This window comes from Opisthorchis viverrini (assembly GCF_000715545.1).
Source record: "Opisthorchis viverrini unplaced genomic scaffold opera_v5_2, whole genome shotgun sequence".
In the NCBI taxonomy this organism is placed as follows: domain Eukaryota; kingdom Metazoa; phylum Platyhelminthes; class Trematoda; order Opisthorchiida; family Opisthorchiidae; genus Opisthorchis; species Opisthorchis viverrini.
In genome coordinates, this window is record NW_008751658.1 from 5,101,088 (window position 1) to 5,117,124 (window position 16,037).

The following is a 16,037-nucleotide window of genomic DNA, read 5'->3' on the forward strand; positions in this document are numbered from 1 at the left end:
AAACCGCTACCCGTCCGATCATGCTGATGCATATCTCAGCAGCTTTGTACTAGATGTATATTCTGCTTGCGTTTCATCGTACTCTACCAGCAGCCTTCATAGGCAAACAGCTACATTTTCGTTAGCCATGTACAAAATATATGGACGATCTTTCATCCTCTCTTTGCACTTCTAAAGGGGAAAATCTGTATGGCAAACACATTTTGGTACCTCAGAAGACGCTTCCTCGTATGTGTGTGTGAGAAACCGCTCGTTTTGTTGTAAGCTACGTGAAGACATGTCTGCGGACAGTATGCAATGGTTATTGGGATCTTGCCCACTCTGGAAAGCCACTACTGTGTTTTGCGTCATTTCCGGCAAAAACTTTAGCTATTCGTCTTATATTTCGTAGACAGAACTTAACAGTGCATAAATGAACTGTTCATCAGCGGACTAGCGTAAAACTGGTAACTGGTCGGGAGGTAAGTCATCAATTAGAACCAGTCAGTACGATCAGTTTCTGAACATGATCGCTTACGCAAGTGATATGATTAACGACGCATATGAATTAGGAACGATGAACATAACCAAATATCAATTACCCTAGGGATTGGATGCATCTCCTCGTTTGATTACCTTAGTAAATGTGCAGCATGTTCGGAGATAAATCACCCATGCAAGAGTGTCCTGCAGGTTTCAAGCATCTCTACGATGAACTGGCCGCGATGTTCTATTAGGCTGATCAAACGTAATAATTCAGGGTTAGGAGTAAGACGTTTATATTGCCTGTCAGGCTTCCCGATTCAGATCTCAGCACGCTCGAAGATCTTTGAAGACTGTTTGACCGTCTGTGCCTCCGAAGCATTGCGCGGGTATGGTATGGAACATCATATCAGTAATCCCGCGGTAACGTCGGATGGTTTTCACGAAAGTTACTCTCTCTCGATAGATTAGCTGGTCAAGTCATAGGTCTGGCTGGTTAGGCCGTGTACTTGTGCAAGAGGATCGTCTGCCTCGCTCAGCCCTCTTCGTCCAACCGTGTCTCTAATTGATACAACACATGATGGTCAGTCTATGACTTGGAAACGAAGTCAACTTACGCGTGTTCGTCCCGACCTAAAGCTGTTACCTTGTCGTAGTAGTCGGGTTGCAGTGATCCTGCGGTTACATTGGCTGGAGGGCCGACGGGGAACAACCTGATGAAGAATAGCGAATTGTCATACTGCGAAGAGGCCCCCTGTCACCCGGCCAGCTCCTTGCAGCCAACCAAATCAGACTGTTGAGACATTGGCTCTGAAAAGGGTCCCTAAAGAAAATCCTAATAACCGCCACCTCACGGATCATACTTTTGAGTCAGAGACTACGGCAAACATCTCCGAACAAAACCCTATGTCTTTCCACTGCCTTGTGGGTTAGACTTTTGAGTCAAGGCTCAAGGGTGCCTCAGCTAAACCCTCTTGGGTCTAGGCAACTGGGAAGCACCATTCACCCGTGCAGTTTTTCGTTCTCCGGCCGTCACACGTAGTTTCTCCCTACCCATCAAATAATGCAGTGCGGTCAACCCGTCTATCATCCTCCCAACCAATTTTAGTGTCTATGCCGTCGCCCAGTAAAATGAGCTAAAATAGTCCCTCATTAAATTGAAAAGATCCTATCCACACTGGGTACTAGATATCTCTTTATGAAAACTTGACTTCCGTTCCAGTCTATGTATTTTGTCTCTTTGATCACACATCCATTACCCCACCTTATTCGTTTCCCCCAAGTGTAGCAGTTATGCCCATCCTTGGCGGTATGAAGCGCGCGTTGTGGACACACTATACGTTCGTACAAGCATTACTATGACTTGAACCGACTCAGCCCTTAATTGTTTTCCTGTTACGTTTCTGTCTGTCAGATGTGATCCCAGACGATGAGGTTGGTCAAATGATAATTGATATATTTGGTTGGCGCTGTCACGCTATGACGCATTACCGCCACCTAATGTACTGGGTCCCCAAGTTGGCTCATGCTAATCCTTGGCCGGTGGCTCAACATATCTTAGACGATCTGGATGAAGACCCTCTACACCTGGCTCGGTTGATCGCAGAACGTATTTGTTCTGACCCAATGACCGAATTGCGTGTGGTCAAGGTAAGTATCCCCGCATTCTCTTGTGAGTCTGATTTTGCAGTACTACGTCGAAATTACAGTGTCCCACTATATCATACGATGATCTGTTGGGTTTACTTCTGTTCGTTAAAATCCGAACTGAATGGACTATAAATCAAGTTCATGACTCCTTTCGATAGCATACCCCTAGAGGTACTATTATCGGAATCTTGCTTGGCTAAATCCTTTACGCCCTGGAACATGGGAACACTTAGAGCAGGTGTTCTTGGCTGCATAGTTTACACAAGGATTCATGGAGAAAAGTGTTCGTCCCAACTGATTGAGCGGTGCTTCCGAAATTTGGGCTGATCCTCTGAGCAACTGAAGAGCCTAACCAGGTTTCTTTTCTTTCAATTTCTCAAACTGCGGATTCAAACATGCACTCGAATACAGTTACCTCAACAGAAAGTGAGGTCTTTCGTACCTAGTCTCTTGAACGTTTTGAATAAAGCATCTTCATCGAAACCAACCGCCCCTCTGTGTATTCTGTCTAAACAGGTCGCCAGTTCTTTTTTGATAAGAAAAGTCTCAAGTGATAAAAACCTCACAATCCAGATGTATTTTGTATGTATATTTCGGCTTGTTCAGGCTTGTCACGATTAAACAATGGACACATTGGTCGTGAGTTGGTGAGTTCCGAAGGCTCTCGTATCCGTCTATATGGAAATCCTAGAGTCATTTTTGGTGTGTTTAATGCAGACGTAGTCAGTTAAGCCAAACGAGGCCCGACGTTTATCGGGAAACCTGTCCATCAGTGCTTGTACCACATGTTCGACCAACAAATAGAGACTCCTTTGCTGTTTTTCATAGATACCAAACTAGACAAGTATTCTGTAATTTCGAGGAATACACTCATTTGGTTTTCACGAGAGAATCAACTGAATCTCTCGTTTATGATGTTCTACAACTGAATGTGCTGCACACAGGCCGCCTCATCTTTCAGCTGGCACGATATTCGAGATATCGCAGTATATTTCCATGAAGTAAACTACTCACAAGACTACTGAAAACTCTTCGACAACCCACGACCGGTTTCGCCCTTATTGGGGCTCATCAGGTAGGCGCAGTCCCCGAGTTTCCATCAACCTTATGTTCTACTTGAAGTGCGCCTACCTGATGAGCCCCAACAAGGGTGAAACCGGTTGTGGGCTGTCGAAAAGTTTTCAGCAATCTTGTGAGTAGTTTACTTCATGAAAATATTCTGTAATTTGTTTGGCCATGTATCTATTATAATCCCAAAATTGATTTCATTTTTACGGATTTATTTCACTTATCCAACGTAATTCATGTAAACGGAGAGCATAACAGTTACAGAAAATAAGAGCACCACATGAATATGAGCAAAAAATCCGTTGTTTAACTGATTGTGCATTCCTGTGATCGAACCGATTTCGTGGTCATAAAGAATCATTCTCATTTGGAGCGTGCTCGCACCAAAGTTATCCCTCCACGTACGTGAATTCACTGATACTTTTGGTAAAGTCCATGTGTATATTGTTATTTGATTAGTGCCATTAGTTCACTTGCTTAGGCGTGACTAGCACTATACTGCAGCGCAGTGCGCAAAATATTCCAATCGGTATCCTCTTGGCATATATGGTTTTCCACTGAGGCTGAATCCAAATTAGTGTATATGCGGATACCCGCCGATGTATTTGTTTGGAGTTGCTCCGCTCAGTCGCTTTCATAAGTTAGGTTAGCGAAAGTGCTTTGTTGTGCAGTGGACCATGTGAGCAGATACCATATCCGCCGTATCCGTCAAACGATGGGCCCCTCTTAGTCGTTCTCCGAATGAGCAACAAATTTAAGACGAAATCGGCCGTGTGTGAGTTAGTGTGCAGCGAATATGTTATAATCAAGCGTTGGTACAATCAACCAATCTAAGAATGGTTGGTTTAATGGTTGCCATATCCTGTCCTCTAGGGTCCAATTGATAATTAATTGATATAGCGATGAGGCAGCTTCACGCAACTCGCAAACCTCTTAACCAGTTGAGATACAACCAAAACTGCATATTCATAAGTTGATCCTGTCGCGGAGTCATATAAGTTCAGTGACCAACTTGGAATAGGAACCAAGTACAGAGACTTGATGGAAGCACCGTGTCTCAAGAAATAGTGTAGAGGCTTCCATATTGACCCTTTATTGAGGCTCGGGTCAGGTCCGCCCTTTATTGTATCGTGTCTCGCATGTTATCAGATTCGTTTGAAACTTTATGATACCTTTGGAAATGGATAAATGAACTCGTAAGAACAATGAGGAGATTTGGTTGATTGAAAGTGTTTTTACCAAGCATGGTGCATGTCTGGACGTCTCAATTCCTATTTGGCTTGCACCAGAAACTTTTATTGCACCCGTCGCATTTTGTGTTTTTACCTTGCAGACATGTATTTCTGTAGCACAGAATCATGAGTTCCAATGGATCGTGTGTGTTAGAGTAAAAATATCCCTAAACGAGTTCATTTTCCCATCGAGCATCACGAAGACGTAAAATCGAAGAAAATCTGCCGTTGCGTATAGAAATAGACTGGACTTATCCAAAAATTGTCATTCCGACTGTGAAGTACGAGATTACAGTCCACTTGCTAATGAGGAGTTTGAGTGCAGTTGCTCTCTGCTATATAGACTACGTTGAAAAGTAGTCGTTATTAATCTAACGAAAAATCTATGTTGAGTCGAATGAAATTTGGCACCGCAGTATTCAAAATCCTCGATGCTAATTCTCGCAAGACAGGTTACACTAATTACCGCTCCCATTCGCAATACATTAATGGTCTGTAACTGTCCGCTTGCACGGCATGACAGTGGGCTTTCCGCTTCTGGATCATAATGTTCTGTATGCATGTAATCTTACGACCTCTGTAGCTTGCCATGTTTAGACCCACTTAAGACCGAATGCATAGTGTATATGAGAGTGTAACAACTGTAGGCAGTCTCGTCAAATGTGGTGATCCGCTCTAATGACCAAAAGATACTGTCGCATGTCCCTCTTTTTACTCCAAAAGATGCACAGGATAGCTGGATCACTAATTAAGGGCGACGATTGTTTAAAGGTGAAATTCCTTGTGGCAGTAAATAAATTACTTACATCATATGCCGTCACATGACCGCGCTGCACTGTCGACGCTGACAAGTTCAATTGACGAAGACTTAAAAAAGCGAAAGTGGGAATCGGTTAAGTGGGTTGCTCAGCTCAACTTTGCAATCTGGCGGATGATAGCCCTCCAACGGTTGATTTTGGGGATGAACTGTTGTAACACTAAGCTCGAAAGGATCATATGAACATGATGGTAGCGAGAAATCAACGACCACAGCGAGCACACGATTTAGTGCAGGGTCAGTCGATACAAGGTTATATCGAATTGGAGTATTTATTGCTTGCTGCAACTCATTGCGGAAGGAGACAGTGCCGTCTTCGTAGCATAGCCACAGTAACATCTGCTGGTGGTTGGTACAGAATCACTGCCTCTGTTGTATCAGCATTCAGAATGAGATTAGAGGTATCATTTCATGAGAGTGCATGCAGTTAGTGAGAATTTTTTATTTAGGAACATGCCCCACACTCACATGCTGTAATCCACATAAAGCTGGACATAAATAAGTTCCTAAACTGCAAATGGTTTCCTGAGGATTCAGCTCATGGTCAAGCTACTGTTAATCGAGTGTGAACGAAATGGTGTCATTAAGGCGTTAGAGCACATCCTTATTATCGTGGACTTATTTCGTAACTAGACAATGGATGGGCTGTCTTCGGTTAAAAGTAATCTAAATGATTTTCCATTCACGTCGTCATACTCAAATTAATTTTCGTGGATTTTGCAAAAATATGTGGGGGTTGTGTGAGCGGTCAACTGGTGCCAGTTTCAAATATTCTATATCAACGCTTTTTGATCAGGAGAGGAATATATCTTTTAGAGTGCAGGTATTTGGAACTTTTTGTACCCAGACATGGGCGACGAATCGAAAAACTGAACAGTTCTACCCTCGCGGCCCGGAAAGCTATGCATTCCTAAGACAAAACACGGATAGAATTAGTAACGTTTCCCCTCTGGCGTCAAAATGGATTGAAAACGCTACAAACGACCATGGGTTAGGGCTTGCATGACAGCTGGACTTCGCTGGGTCTAAGATTACCATCTGTTACCACTGGGACTAACTGAGCCCGTCAGGTTCGGGTTTACCCTCCTCACTTCTTCATTGTGTAAAGCTGACTACTTCTGGCAGAACCCACCATAGCTAGTACAAGGTCATTATGCACCAAATCCACGAGCTCTCCCAGCTTTTGACGCCCTTTTAGAATACCGATGGTCTTGCTATCTCCCCTATGCGGTATGGTAACTATTGACACGACTCAACAAGGGACGTCACAAAGTCGTCTCATACAGTGGTCGATAATGGGTCATGTCGTGATTGGTTACTGTGCGTCACTGCTTGTGTCCGTTACATCCTTTTGGTTAGTGTACCGAAATTCAGGAACCCGAAAAGTTGGACCATATATTACGCGTCCTCTACAAAAATAAAAACTGGAAGTCAGTTGGCGTAATTCCTAGATAAAATCTTTGGCTGACACTATTAATAAAACGTCAACTTTTCCGGATCGATTTTCAATCACAAATCCACGGTTTTGCTCTTCTCGTAGTGGACTCATGAGTAGGATTGTAAAATCTGATAAATGTCATTGTCCCTTAATATGACTTTTCGAGCTTTTCTCGAAAAACTTTAAATCCCGGTTGATGAAATTCAAATTTCCCGTGCCAGAACCAATGTAACTTCATTCACAGCTTCATGGGGTCAGCTCCATTCTGTAGTCCACCAAAAGTATTGATGTCAGCTCGTTTCTGCCGATAGATAAGTCGCAGTTCGCACCACTAGATGGCTTTCTGAATTCCGCTGATTTACAGACAGTGACAAGTGGTGTATTTCATTCCCTAAATTTTGACGATTTCTCATCTGTACTATCCACCAGTTACCTGACTCGAAGTGTGATAATTCCCAACAACCATCCAGTATGATAAGTGCTCAAACGCCGGAACAGATGGCTTTGCTTACATACGCTGTCAACGGCAATCGGACCAGTAAATCGGCACAGAAGACGGTCATTTATCTGGATGGGCCGCACTTCGTTTGGTATCAGAGGCTGCAGGTAAGCACAAGTATGCAGTACTGATGTATTGCCATCAATGCTGTTGATGATGGCTCCAGTTAAGCAGTCACGTTTTTTACTCCTTTTTTTCTCTGTTTTGATCGAAAGTTTTACCGGGGCAGTTCTGATGAGGCGAGCCGCATAGCAAGACGTGCATGAATAGCTAATACGAACCGCCCTTCAGGTTTTATTGATCATATTTCGGAGCCCTGTGTGCGAGTGCTTTAGCTACGTGGTTTATAGGCCTCTGTACGCTACACCAACAGGTAGTCGGATCAAAAGTTTAACAGTTCAGAAGGCCGTAAATATGCGTTCGTCTTAGAATCCGCCTTCCTTGTGCCGATCTAAATCTACGTTTTGCTGTTCGGTACCTACATCTAAAAGGGTCTCTGGAGCGGAGAGTGGCGAGTTTCTGAATGCCAGACGATGAATTCTGACCAAAAAATACGACGCTCTCATCATACTTTGTGGTGCTGTTCATAGGTGGGCGGACGATAACAGGTGGTTTTCTGTTATATTCCACGCAGATCGGCCAGGTTTCACATCTGTAGAAAGACTCCGGGTGCACTGCGACAATGTGGTGAGCTAACCATATTAGCGTCTGTTTTCACTAGACTCGTCAATTTAGGTGGGTGTTTTGCATAAGGGTAACCTCTTATATCCTATTTTTCCAACAATACTGAAAATTCGAAGAGCAGTGCAAATCGCTACACCAATTCATGTGAGATAGCCATCGCTTCGCTTTCTACGTAGTGCACATTTTCTGCATCAGCAAGATAATCTGCGTGGATATGGCCAACAAAAGCGGTGGAAAGGCACTTGTTAGATAATTTGTGTGAGAAAGTTGTGAGGATTTGAGTGCTCCATAACGCACTTGTGATGATTGGCCCCTACTTTGCAGGGGCTATTTCAATGAACAGTGAAATGCTCTCACATAGCTAGTATAAGGGCTGAAAAGGAACTTGCTTCATACACAAATAAGTAAATCTATAGTCTCATTACATTTTGCTAAACAAACCGGCTGCTTATCAGAAGTTTTCGAAACGATGACATCTCGGATAGGTTGAGTAATCAAAAGGTCGTGGTGCCGACTCAGGGTCTCGACGTGACCAGTATATCGGGACACATCTGGTTTACTTCACTTTGAATCAGTTCATTCGGTCCCACATGGCGCCTAATCTCCATAAGTTTATTGCGTTTCAAGAAGCCTGCGGACCACATACTTGTTAACCGTTTTGTGGAAAGAGAGGACCATCGTCTATCGTGNGGAAAGAGTGGACCATCGTCTATCGTGCATATTCCAGTGTCGGTCGTCTGTATTGTCATTGATTAGCTTGTGGATTACTTTCCGAGTTTTTAACCATTTATAAAAGTTTTCCAAGGTGCCTGATCCAAAAATCGTCGTATAGGTAGGTCATCAACACGTCATTTTATTTGTTTATATTCTCACAGGGCGCGTACTACACGCTTTGGACGGAATTAGACACATCCCGATTGAAGAAGGAGGCCGAATGTGCAAAACTTCGAGATCAAACTGCCAAGAAGCCTGGTAGGCCTCGTTGCTGGATTTACTTTGCCCTTTCTGCACAGGTTGATTTTTCCGGTACTTTTTTACGGGATTAAGAAACGACTTTATCTGCATATCATTGTTCTTACATGTTCGTTCGCATGACGTTGGTTAGGTTAGGTCTTTGCACTACTTCTTCGTGGAGTTTTTCCCATAAGACTGGTGAGCAACTCCTTTTACTCCATCTGGTAAGATGTCAATAAAGCCACTAGTTATTCCAAATATTTGAGCTTCATTTCAACGTGGATTTGTGCGCAGTCCAAAAGATAGCCAGCTCTACCTAGTTTTCCGACAGCACACGATGGACAAAATTTTGTTGTGTGCTTACCCATGGAATGCGACATACGTGTTAAGCCAGCTTGAGTTGAAGGGTATATGTGGCCGACTGATCCCAGATGAATGTGCTCTTGAGCAAGTAAGGTGAATGAATTATTTGATTGTGCTTGTGACTCCTACTTGATTCGTCGGTGTTTGATTTCTCAACTAGTCTACGGGAAGTCGGATGGAATGAATTAAAAACTTTAGAGGATAGAAAACCATAATTCGTGTTTGTTTGTATTCTTTAACCAATTCTTCCAAATATGCTCACTGCGGAACGCATGTTGTGAAGCCTGGTTTGTCCCAACAAGTCGCCAGTTGCAGTGCGCAGCAGAGGGCTTATTGCTCCCAAGTCGTCTCATTCATCCATTCTAGAAACCTGCATTCGGACAGCACAGCAGTTGCTGAAATATTCCCCATACTAAAAACAGGTAGGTAAACAGAGAACTTTGATCCGATGCGGTGGCCGAAACAGCACACAACCTGGCCCCTTGCATAGATGGTTCAATATTGGGAGAAATTTCAGCGTGGGACTAATGTGCTACTGGCCTTCAATAAGCAAAACAACTGCGATGTCTCTATAACACTAGCAGAAGTTTTGAGTACCATACTGAATGGTAAGTAATCGGCTACAGTGCACGTTCGTTTGCTCAGTGACGAAATATCCTTCCAGTAATGTAACAACTCAACACAGTCGGTTCACTTCAAAGCCCGGAAAATGAGATTTTCGGACCCGTCGTTTGTAGGTCGGTTGCAAACAGACATATGCCAATTATGTCAAGGGCGAAATAGAGGGAACATATTTTACACGCGTAGATTTTTTTCGTTACCATCAGCATGTTATGGGGAATGTTGTGATGAAATTGGTTTTTCACTCCACTAATCTATCATCGGCACATATTGTGCTCACTCTGCGCAGGATGCTAAGTCATCGGTTGCACCGACTGTGCCAACAGTAGCTCTCGTTTTTATCTGACGGCATTTGTGGGAAACCCAATTCTGTATGTAGAGTTGTAACGTTTGTGCAGCTGTGGATGATCTCCCTTTCGATATTACCTCTTCTGTTGTTTAAGTCATTTGATTCCCTGTTTATTTTCTCCTCAGACCTATCCTGTCTACCTGTCTTCGGACATTTGGGAAGCTCACTGGACTCTGAGCTTGATGAAGTTCCCGAAGAAGCTACGGCAACTATGACTAGTCAAGTTCAGCTCCATGTCCGTCAGTCTTCACCCGCAACAACCGATATTAGTCGTCTACCATCCGACCGACCGACAACACAAATGTCCAGAGTTCAACCGGAGTATGATGATCGGTGGCTTGCTCTTCGTCGCTCCCATACTTATTCGTTTCTACCCGGGCAGCTTACAGTTCATGAACAAGCAGAGGGAACCATCCTAGCTTTAGGTGTTGTGACTCCTATTTCGGATGCGCTTGTGAATCAGAAAACGGTATTTACTCACCATGTATCTGAAGGTCTCAAGTCCGCAGATGACCCGCCTGAACGCTTTTCGACGGTCCCTGAGATGCCCCCTGTGCCCCAACCTGCTCCACCATCCCTAGTCCGCGCGTGGCTGAAAGATTTACAGGTTCAAAATCCGTGCCTTGCAAATGCTACTCTAGTTATTCGGGTTCCATTACTCGAGGATTCCTGCGCAGAAGAATCTAGTCATTTCCCCGATTCAGCCCGTAAGCTTGACGAACGAGCTTCAGGTACAGCGTAACCTAACTGTATATATTATATTATCATAGATACCTAATACAAGTCTCTCTGATTCATGTGCTTTTCAGTGAGCATGTATATTTTTCTCATTTTTGGAAAAGACGTCTGATTCCTAAGCGGGCGACACTGCGACTATTGGATGTTATAATCGATGGTTTCAACGGAATGATCACAGTTAGACCGGTTTCGGCATTTAGTGGTTCTGGAAATCCCTGTAGTTTAAGCAGTTGTTGAATTGTGCTCAAAGTAAGCTGCTGCCTATCCAACTTATCGCCTCACCCTGCTTACCTCATTCTCTTGGTTGGAGCACTGGAGCCTTTGCTTTTGCCTTTGGCATTATTTGAAGACAAAATCGGCTTGAGGAGGTTCGTATAGTACAACGATAAAGTTCTTCAGGGTTTTATCGCTACATCCGCGTAATTTGCTGATTTCCGTGAGGGAGCCGGTTTTTCCAAGGATGGCCAGACTATACGGAGGCATCCGGACGGATTTATATCATTACATAACTTCTTTCCAACCTCCAGACAAATTTGTGATGAAAGTAAACTAAGGGCACTGAAGTCGTGACCTGATAACGAGTGCTTTGACCAGTAAAATTGGTCGTATTAAGTGTGTACTGCAAACGTTGGTGCAAATTCTGCGTCAGCCCTTGGCTTCTTGCTCTGCCCACTGTGGTGTATCAAAACGCACGGTAGCTTGAGGTAGCCCGTCAAGGCGAGGAAGGATATTGCAACTGTATTTTTAGAGTCATTACAGAATGTTCCACAGCTTCGCGCTATAATCTTCATCAGAGGGTGAAAAGTGCGAGCTATAGATGCTCCATCCATATTGGCTGACATTCTGACCAATTAATGGATGCCTTAGTTTAGTCCGTAGTCCGCACGTGACACATCCGTCCAAGCGACGTAATATTCGGTTATTAAGAGCGGCTTGCCTCCGGACACATCGATAGTTGTTGTCTCACTGGACATTGGCAACAAGACCAGACAAACCCACGTTGTGCGCTACCCAATCACAAAGGAAGCGCTTTCATATTCAAACCACCGCATTCGATATATAGGTGCCAACTCCTTCAGGAAGGTAGTATCTAGGTGGCTTAGTCGTCACCCTGAAGGTTGTACTCCATTTTCCTTTTCTGTCGGATGATGCCATGAAAAACTGTATCATACCCTAGAAGCGACATGAAAACCCGTGATACATCGTTTAGGGCTTTCAGGCTCAGCAAAGAATATACGATACAGGGTTGGGTGTGTTGGTGCGGTGCATCAAACCGAGCCTGCAAGTTCTTACTGCATCTGTAGTGGTGAATTCTTAGCGTACAAAAGTATGTAGGCGTACAAATGCATATATTATTCCCCTCTGAATAGATGTCAGAAATGCCATAAAAAAATCGGTTTCAGTCTGTGGAGTTTACTTCAACGACTGTTGTTTCCGGAAAAGAACACCTTGGTCGGCTTCTCAAGATGGTATCTGTGGAAAAGACAACCGTAATGTTAACGTGCTTAGAAATAGCACAAACAGGGTCAACTAAAGGAGGGTTCGTGGTCGCAGTGCATCACATAAGACCTCGTGGATGAAACATATCGGATCATACACTGGATTTGTCGTCCAATTGGATTCTTTCGGTAAGATTTTACTGGTTCCTACTCACCAGACAGTCGAGTAAAACACCTTGAAGTGTGGCCGCATTGAGTTGTTTATTCAATCGGGTATGATAAAACTGTCCTCCGTCCTCTCTTCTTTCCTCTGTTAGCTTACTACTTGAGCCTCTTTTCCTCTGGCACCTACCACTTCAGAAATGTATCATTGTAGCCGATGGTGTGACTACATGAATTGGTGTAGGCTTCACATTTTCAAAGTATAAGTTTCACCTAAGACAAGGACTTATCATATGCAGCGATCTAGTCATACTTCATTGAATAATTGGATTAGAGTTGGTAGGTCGCATGCTAGAGGCAGTGTAGCAGTTGCTATTCTATGGTCTTTCAATGAAGTATCAAAGCTTTGACGAACATTCACTCATGCTGACAACTTCGATCTCCCATAACTTTGAAGAAACACATCAATATCTGTTGACGCTGCTTGAATAGTGTAACCGCCATCCAACACTAAATCTACCGCCTTCAGTGTGTAACTCTTCCTCTCCAAACTTCATCAGGCGGTTGAGCCGCTTAACACCGGCAAGTCGTTTGACCGCTACCTTCAATGCATGGCCAGTTTTTTAATCATTTTCTGTTACCAGTGAAGCAGCTGGAACCAAAGTACCTTTGGCAAATGGTCTATTACTGACACACCGAAATGAAATAGAAGTGAGCTCCGCTCTTACGCACGAATTTGCTGGAACAGAACGAACAATAGCTCCCTGACAGTTGGACGAGGTTGTCTCAAAAGTGATATCAAGCTGTCATCACACATTTCTGATGCGTATCCTGATGAAACCATGATGATTCCGGTACTATCATGTTATTCAAACCAAAACAAGAGCTACTGAAGTGCGAAGGGCACGTTCAAACAACGGAAATTATGTGATTCGATCTTGTTAGCTACCTCAGACACAAAAGAGTTCCTCTCTTATATGGTGTCAGTAGTGAATAGGATCAATGAAAGAGGCATCACTGTGCTTGTCAACAGTTTGCAAGAGCAGGGAATTTGAAGCGACTGAACTAATATGGGGTTCTATGTGGGTGAAAGGTTATCGTCCATAAACACAGCGCACGAAAACAATGGGCTACAGTGTGCTATGTAAACGGGACACCATGTACAGTGAACTGAGTCAAGTGTAGTCGATGTTGGTGCTGGCTTCATAATGAACTGGAGAGGGCATCTCCCACTGTTCAATAGCTGAGTTCACAATCTTACCTTTTCTGTTTTTGTCTGCTGCGTTTGTGAAGGCTGGGACCGGTCAAACTGTTAGGGGCATTGTTGCTTTATAGTTTCATGTGTATTCAAGCTTAGCCAACTATATTAATCTTATTCCAATACAGGACAATTCAGCAGATTTCAGAACGAAAATTTTCCACTTAATTTCTGCAGAATTCAGCACCCTCATGGGGAATCCATGAATTTATTTCTCGATGGGTCGTTAACTTTCTTCCAAAAAGTTGTGAAACGAAGTAATCTAAAAATAGAATAAATTTTGAGCGTCTCAAATGGCGATTCTGATCGATACGAGTCGTTAGGCCCAAGCTAGCTTCATTAATCTGTTTGAAAACTGTGTAACCTAGTTAAAAGCGGATATGTTAGGCTGAACTTCCACAATGTGCTGAGTAGCATGAGACTAGGGTTCCTCTTTCCCAATATTATTTTCTGACTTTTCGGTGTCGATGCTAATCATCTTCTGGTATTTGCCTGGTACAGAAAATCCATGTCATTTGTCTATTTTGTCTCGTATGTTGGTGGACAAATAAGGAAGTAATCAAGTAGTAAGTTCTAGGATGACCATGAAAGGTTGTATGAATCACCGTTTTATATCAGGAGCGTGACTGGAGACTTTGTTGAGGGTGCCGCAGAAATCAGAGTGGAAACAAGCAATGAGTGACTTTCAAAGACGCCATTCAGCTCACTGATCCCCCCAAAATTTTTCTACGAATCAACGACTGAAACCTTCGGTGAAAACAAGAACTCCACTACCAGCTTGAAAATACAGTGGTGCCCCTTGGAGGGGTCATCCACAAGACCTGGTCGAATTGTGCCTGCCCTGGGAGCGCTAAGTTTCCATTTGGAGAACTACGCGTTGATGATTTTCTGACTGTTGAATATGCCTTACGACTGATGTACTTTTTTCACAATACTTCGTCTATCTAACGAACTTGATTGAAAATCCATTTTTATAACTAGTCTGTTTACCTTCCGCAAGACGTCGTCCAGCTGTAGCACTCTTTCGGTGCCTAACTGCCATGCCACATGAAGGAGGCACGAGGGCTGGGATACTGCCAGGTCGCCCAAGCCTAGACAGAGGAAGTCGAGTGGCAGAGGTCGGGTTCGAACCACGGACCTTCCGGTCAGTAACTTCGTGCTCTAACCACTTGGTCCGCAAGACATGAACACCTCTGGACTAAGAGTTGTTATCTCGACGTGAGCCTCGAGCTTGGGCAATGCAGTAAATGTAACCTCTTCCCTAAAGTTGCAACCATACAATCACTTTCGGAGGCGAGCAGCCAGACAACTTACACTAGTCCTTCTTATTACGGGGGGGGGGGGGGTACTGTGAAGCGTTTAGGGGTTAACTTCCTACCGTGCTCTGTGGTGAGTTCGTAAGTGAACTATGTTTTTTATCCAGATAACCGGCACACTCATTGTTATAGATGTAATGCTAGTACCTTCTCTGATGAAGGACAGTTCCAAAAGTGCAGCCTTAAAAACCGCAAATTCCGACTGATTTGCAGTGGCTGAGGTAACTGACTAGTGTGATCAGATAACTAATTGGGAGCCATCAAGAGCACGATGCCGCTCCGAATGTGTTCTCTATGCTTTGGTAAGCATAAGCTTGGGAACGGACCGTGCTTTTTGTCCTTGGAACTTGAGTACATGGTTCTGGTAATGTTATGCCTTCAAGTATACTTTGAAAATTGCCTGAGCTCAGGGTTACTGTCCGCTAGCCTCTGATGCAAGGCTCGAATCGGAATCGTTTTCAGTGTAAAAGTGGAGAAAACCTTGACTGCTTAATTGCGTGCTCTCTGTGAAGTTATCGAGGATGAAGTAGCCCAATACTGATCCAATAAACGCACATTGTCCCAGCAGAATGTAACCCAGAACTGCACCAAACCAGTGATGCATATAGAGCAATTGTGAGCACCCAACTTAGTCGACTTTCACCGGGGAAAAACCATGGACTGTTATTTTCGATATCCGTGCACAATGCATCGATATTCCACTCAATCTCTGTGCTTTTCTTAACGAAGCACGACGAATCAACGTAAAAGGCGTTGGTTTGTTACGTTTTGTTCGCCGCGTCCGAAGCAGAACTGGGCAACAACAGATCAGGTCTTTATTGCCATACAGATGGCGTTTTACGCTACAGATTTCCTTCCAGTGTTGGGGCATTGCGGTTGGTCTTGCTCACTTCCAATGGGAAACCTCCACTTACTATTGCCTTAAGCTGGTTTTGCATCTGATCAGTAAAGCGATCAATGAGACCCATCAGAAACAACTCACTTTCA

The 16,037-nt window shown here is 43.8% G+C and overlaps 1 protein-coding gene across 1 annotated transcript in view; it reads left to right on the forward strand.

The window, feature by feature from the left end:
* The window catches only part of T265_00258 (hypothetical protein), a gene marked incomplete at both ends in the record, with an annotated part of 33,279 nt that overhangs the window by 8,923 nt on the left and 8,319 nt on the right, over positions 1–16,037 (forward strand). The window contains 5 exons of the mRNA XM_009163966.1: positions 1,877–2,112; positions 7,097–7,273; positions 8,726–8,822; positions 10,263–10,875; positions 14,735–14,882. Coding sequence (XP_009162230.1) covers positions 1,877–2,112; positions 7,097–7,273; positions 8,726–8,822; positions 10,263–10,875; positions 14,735–14,882 — 1,271 coding nt within the window. The remainder of the gene's footprint in view (positions 1–1,876; positions 2,113–7,096; positions 7,274–8,725; positions 8,823–10,262; positions 10,876–14,734; positions 14,883–16,037) is intronic.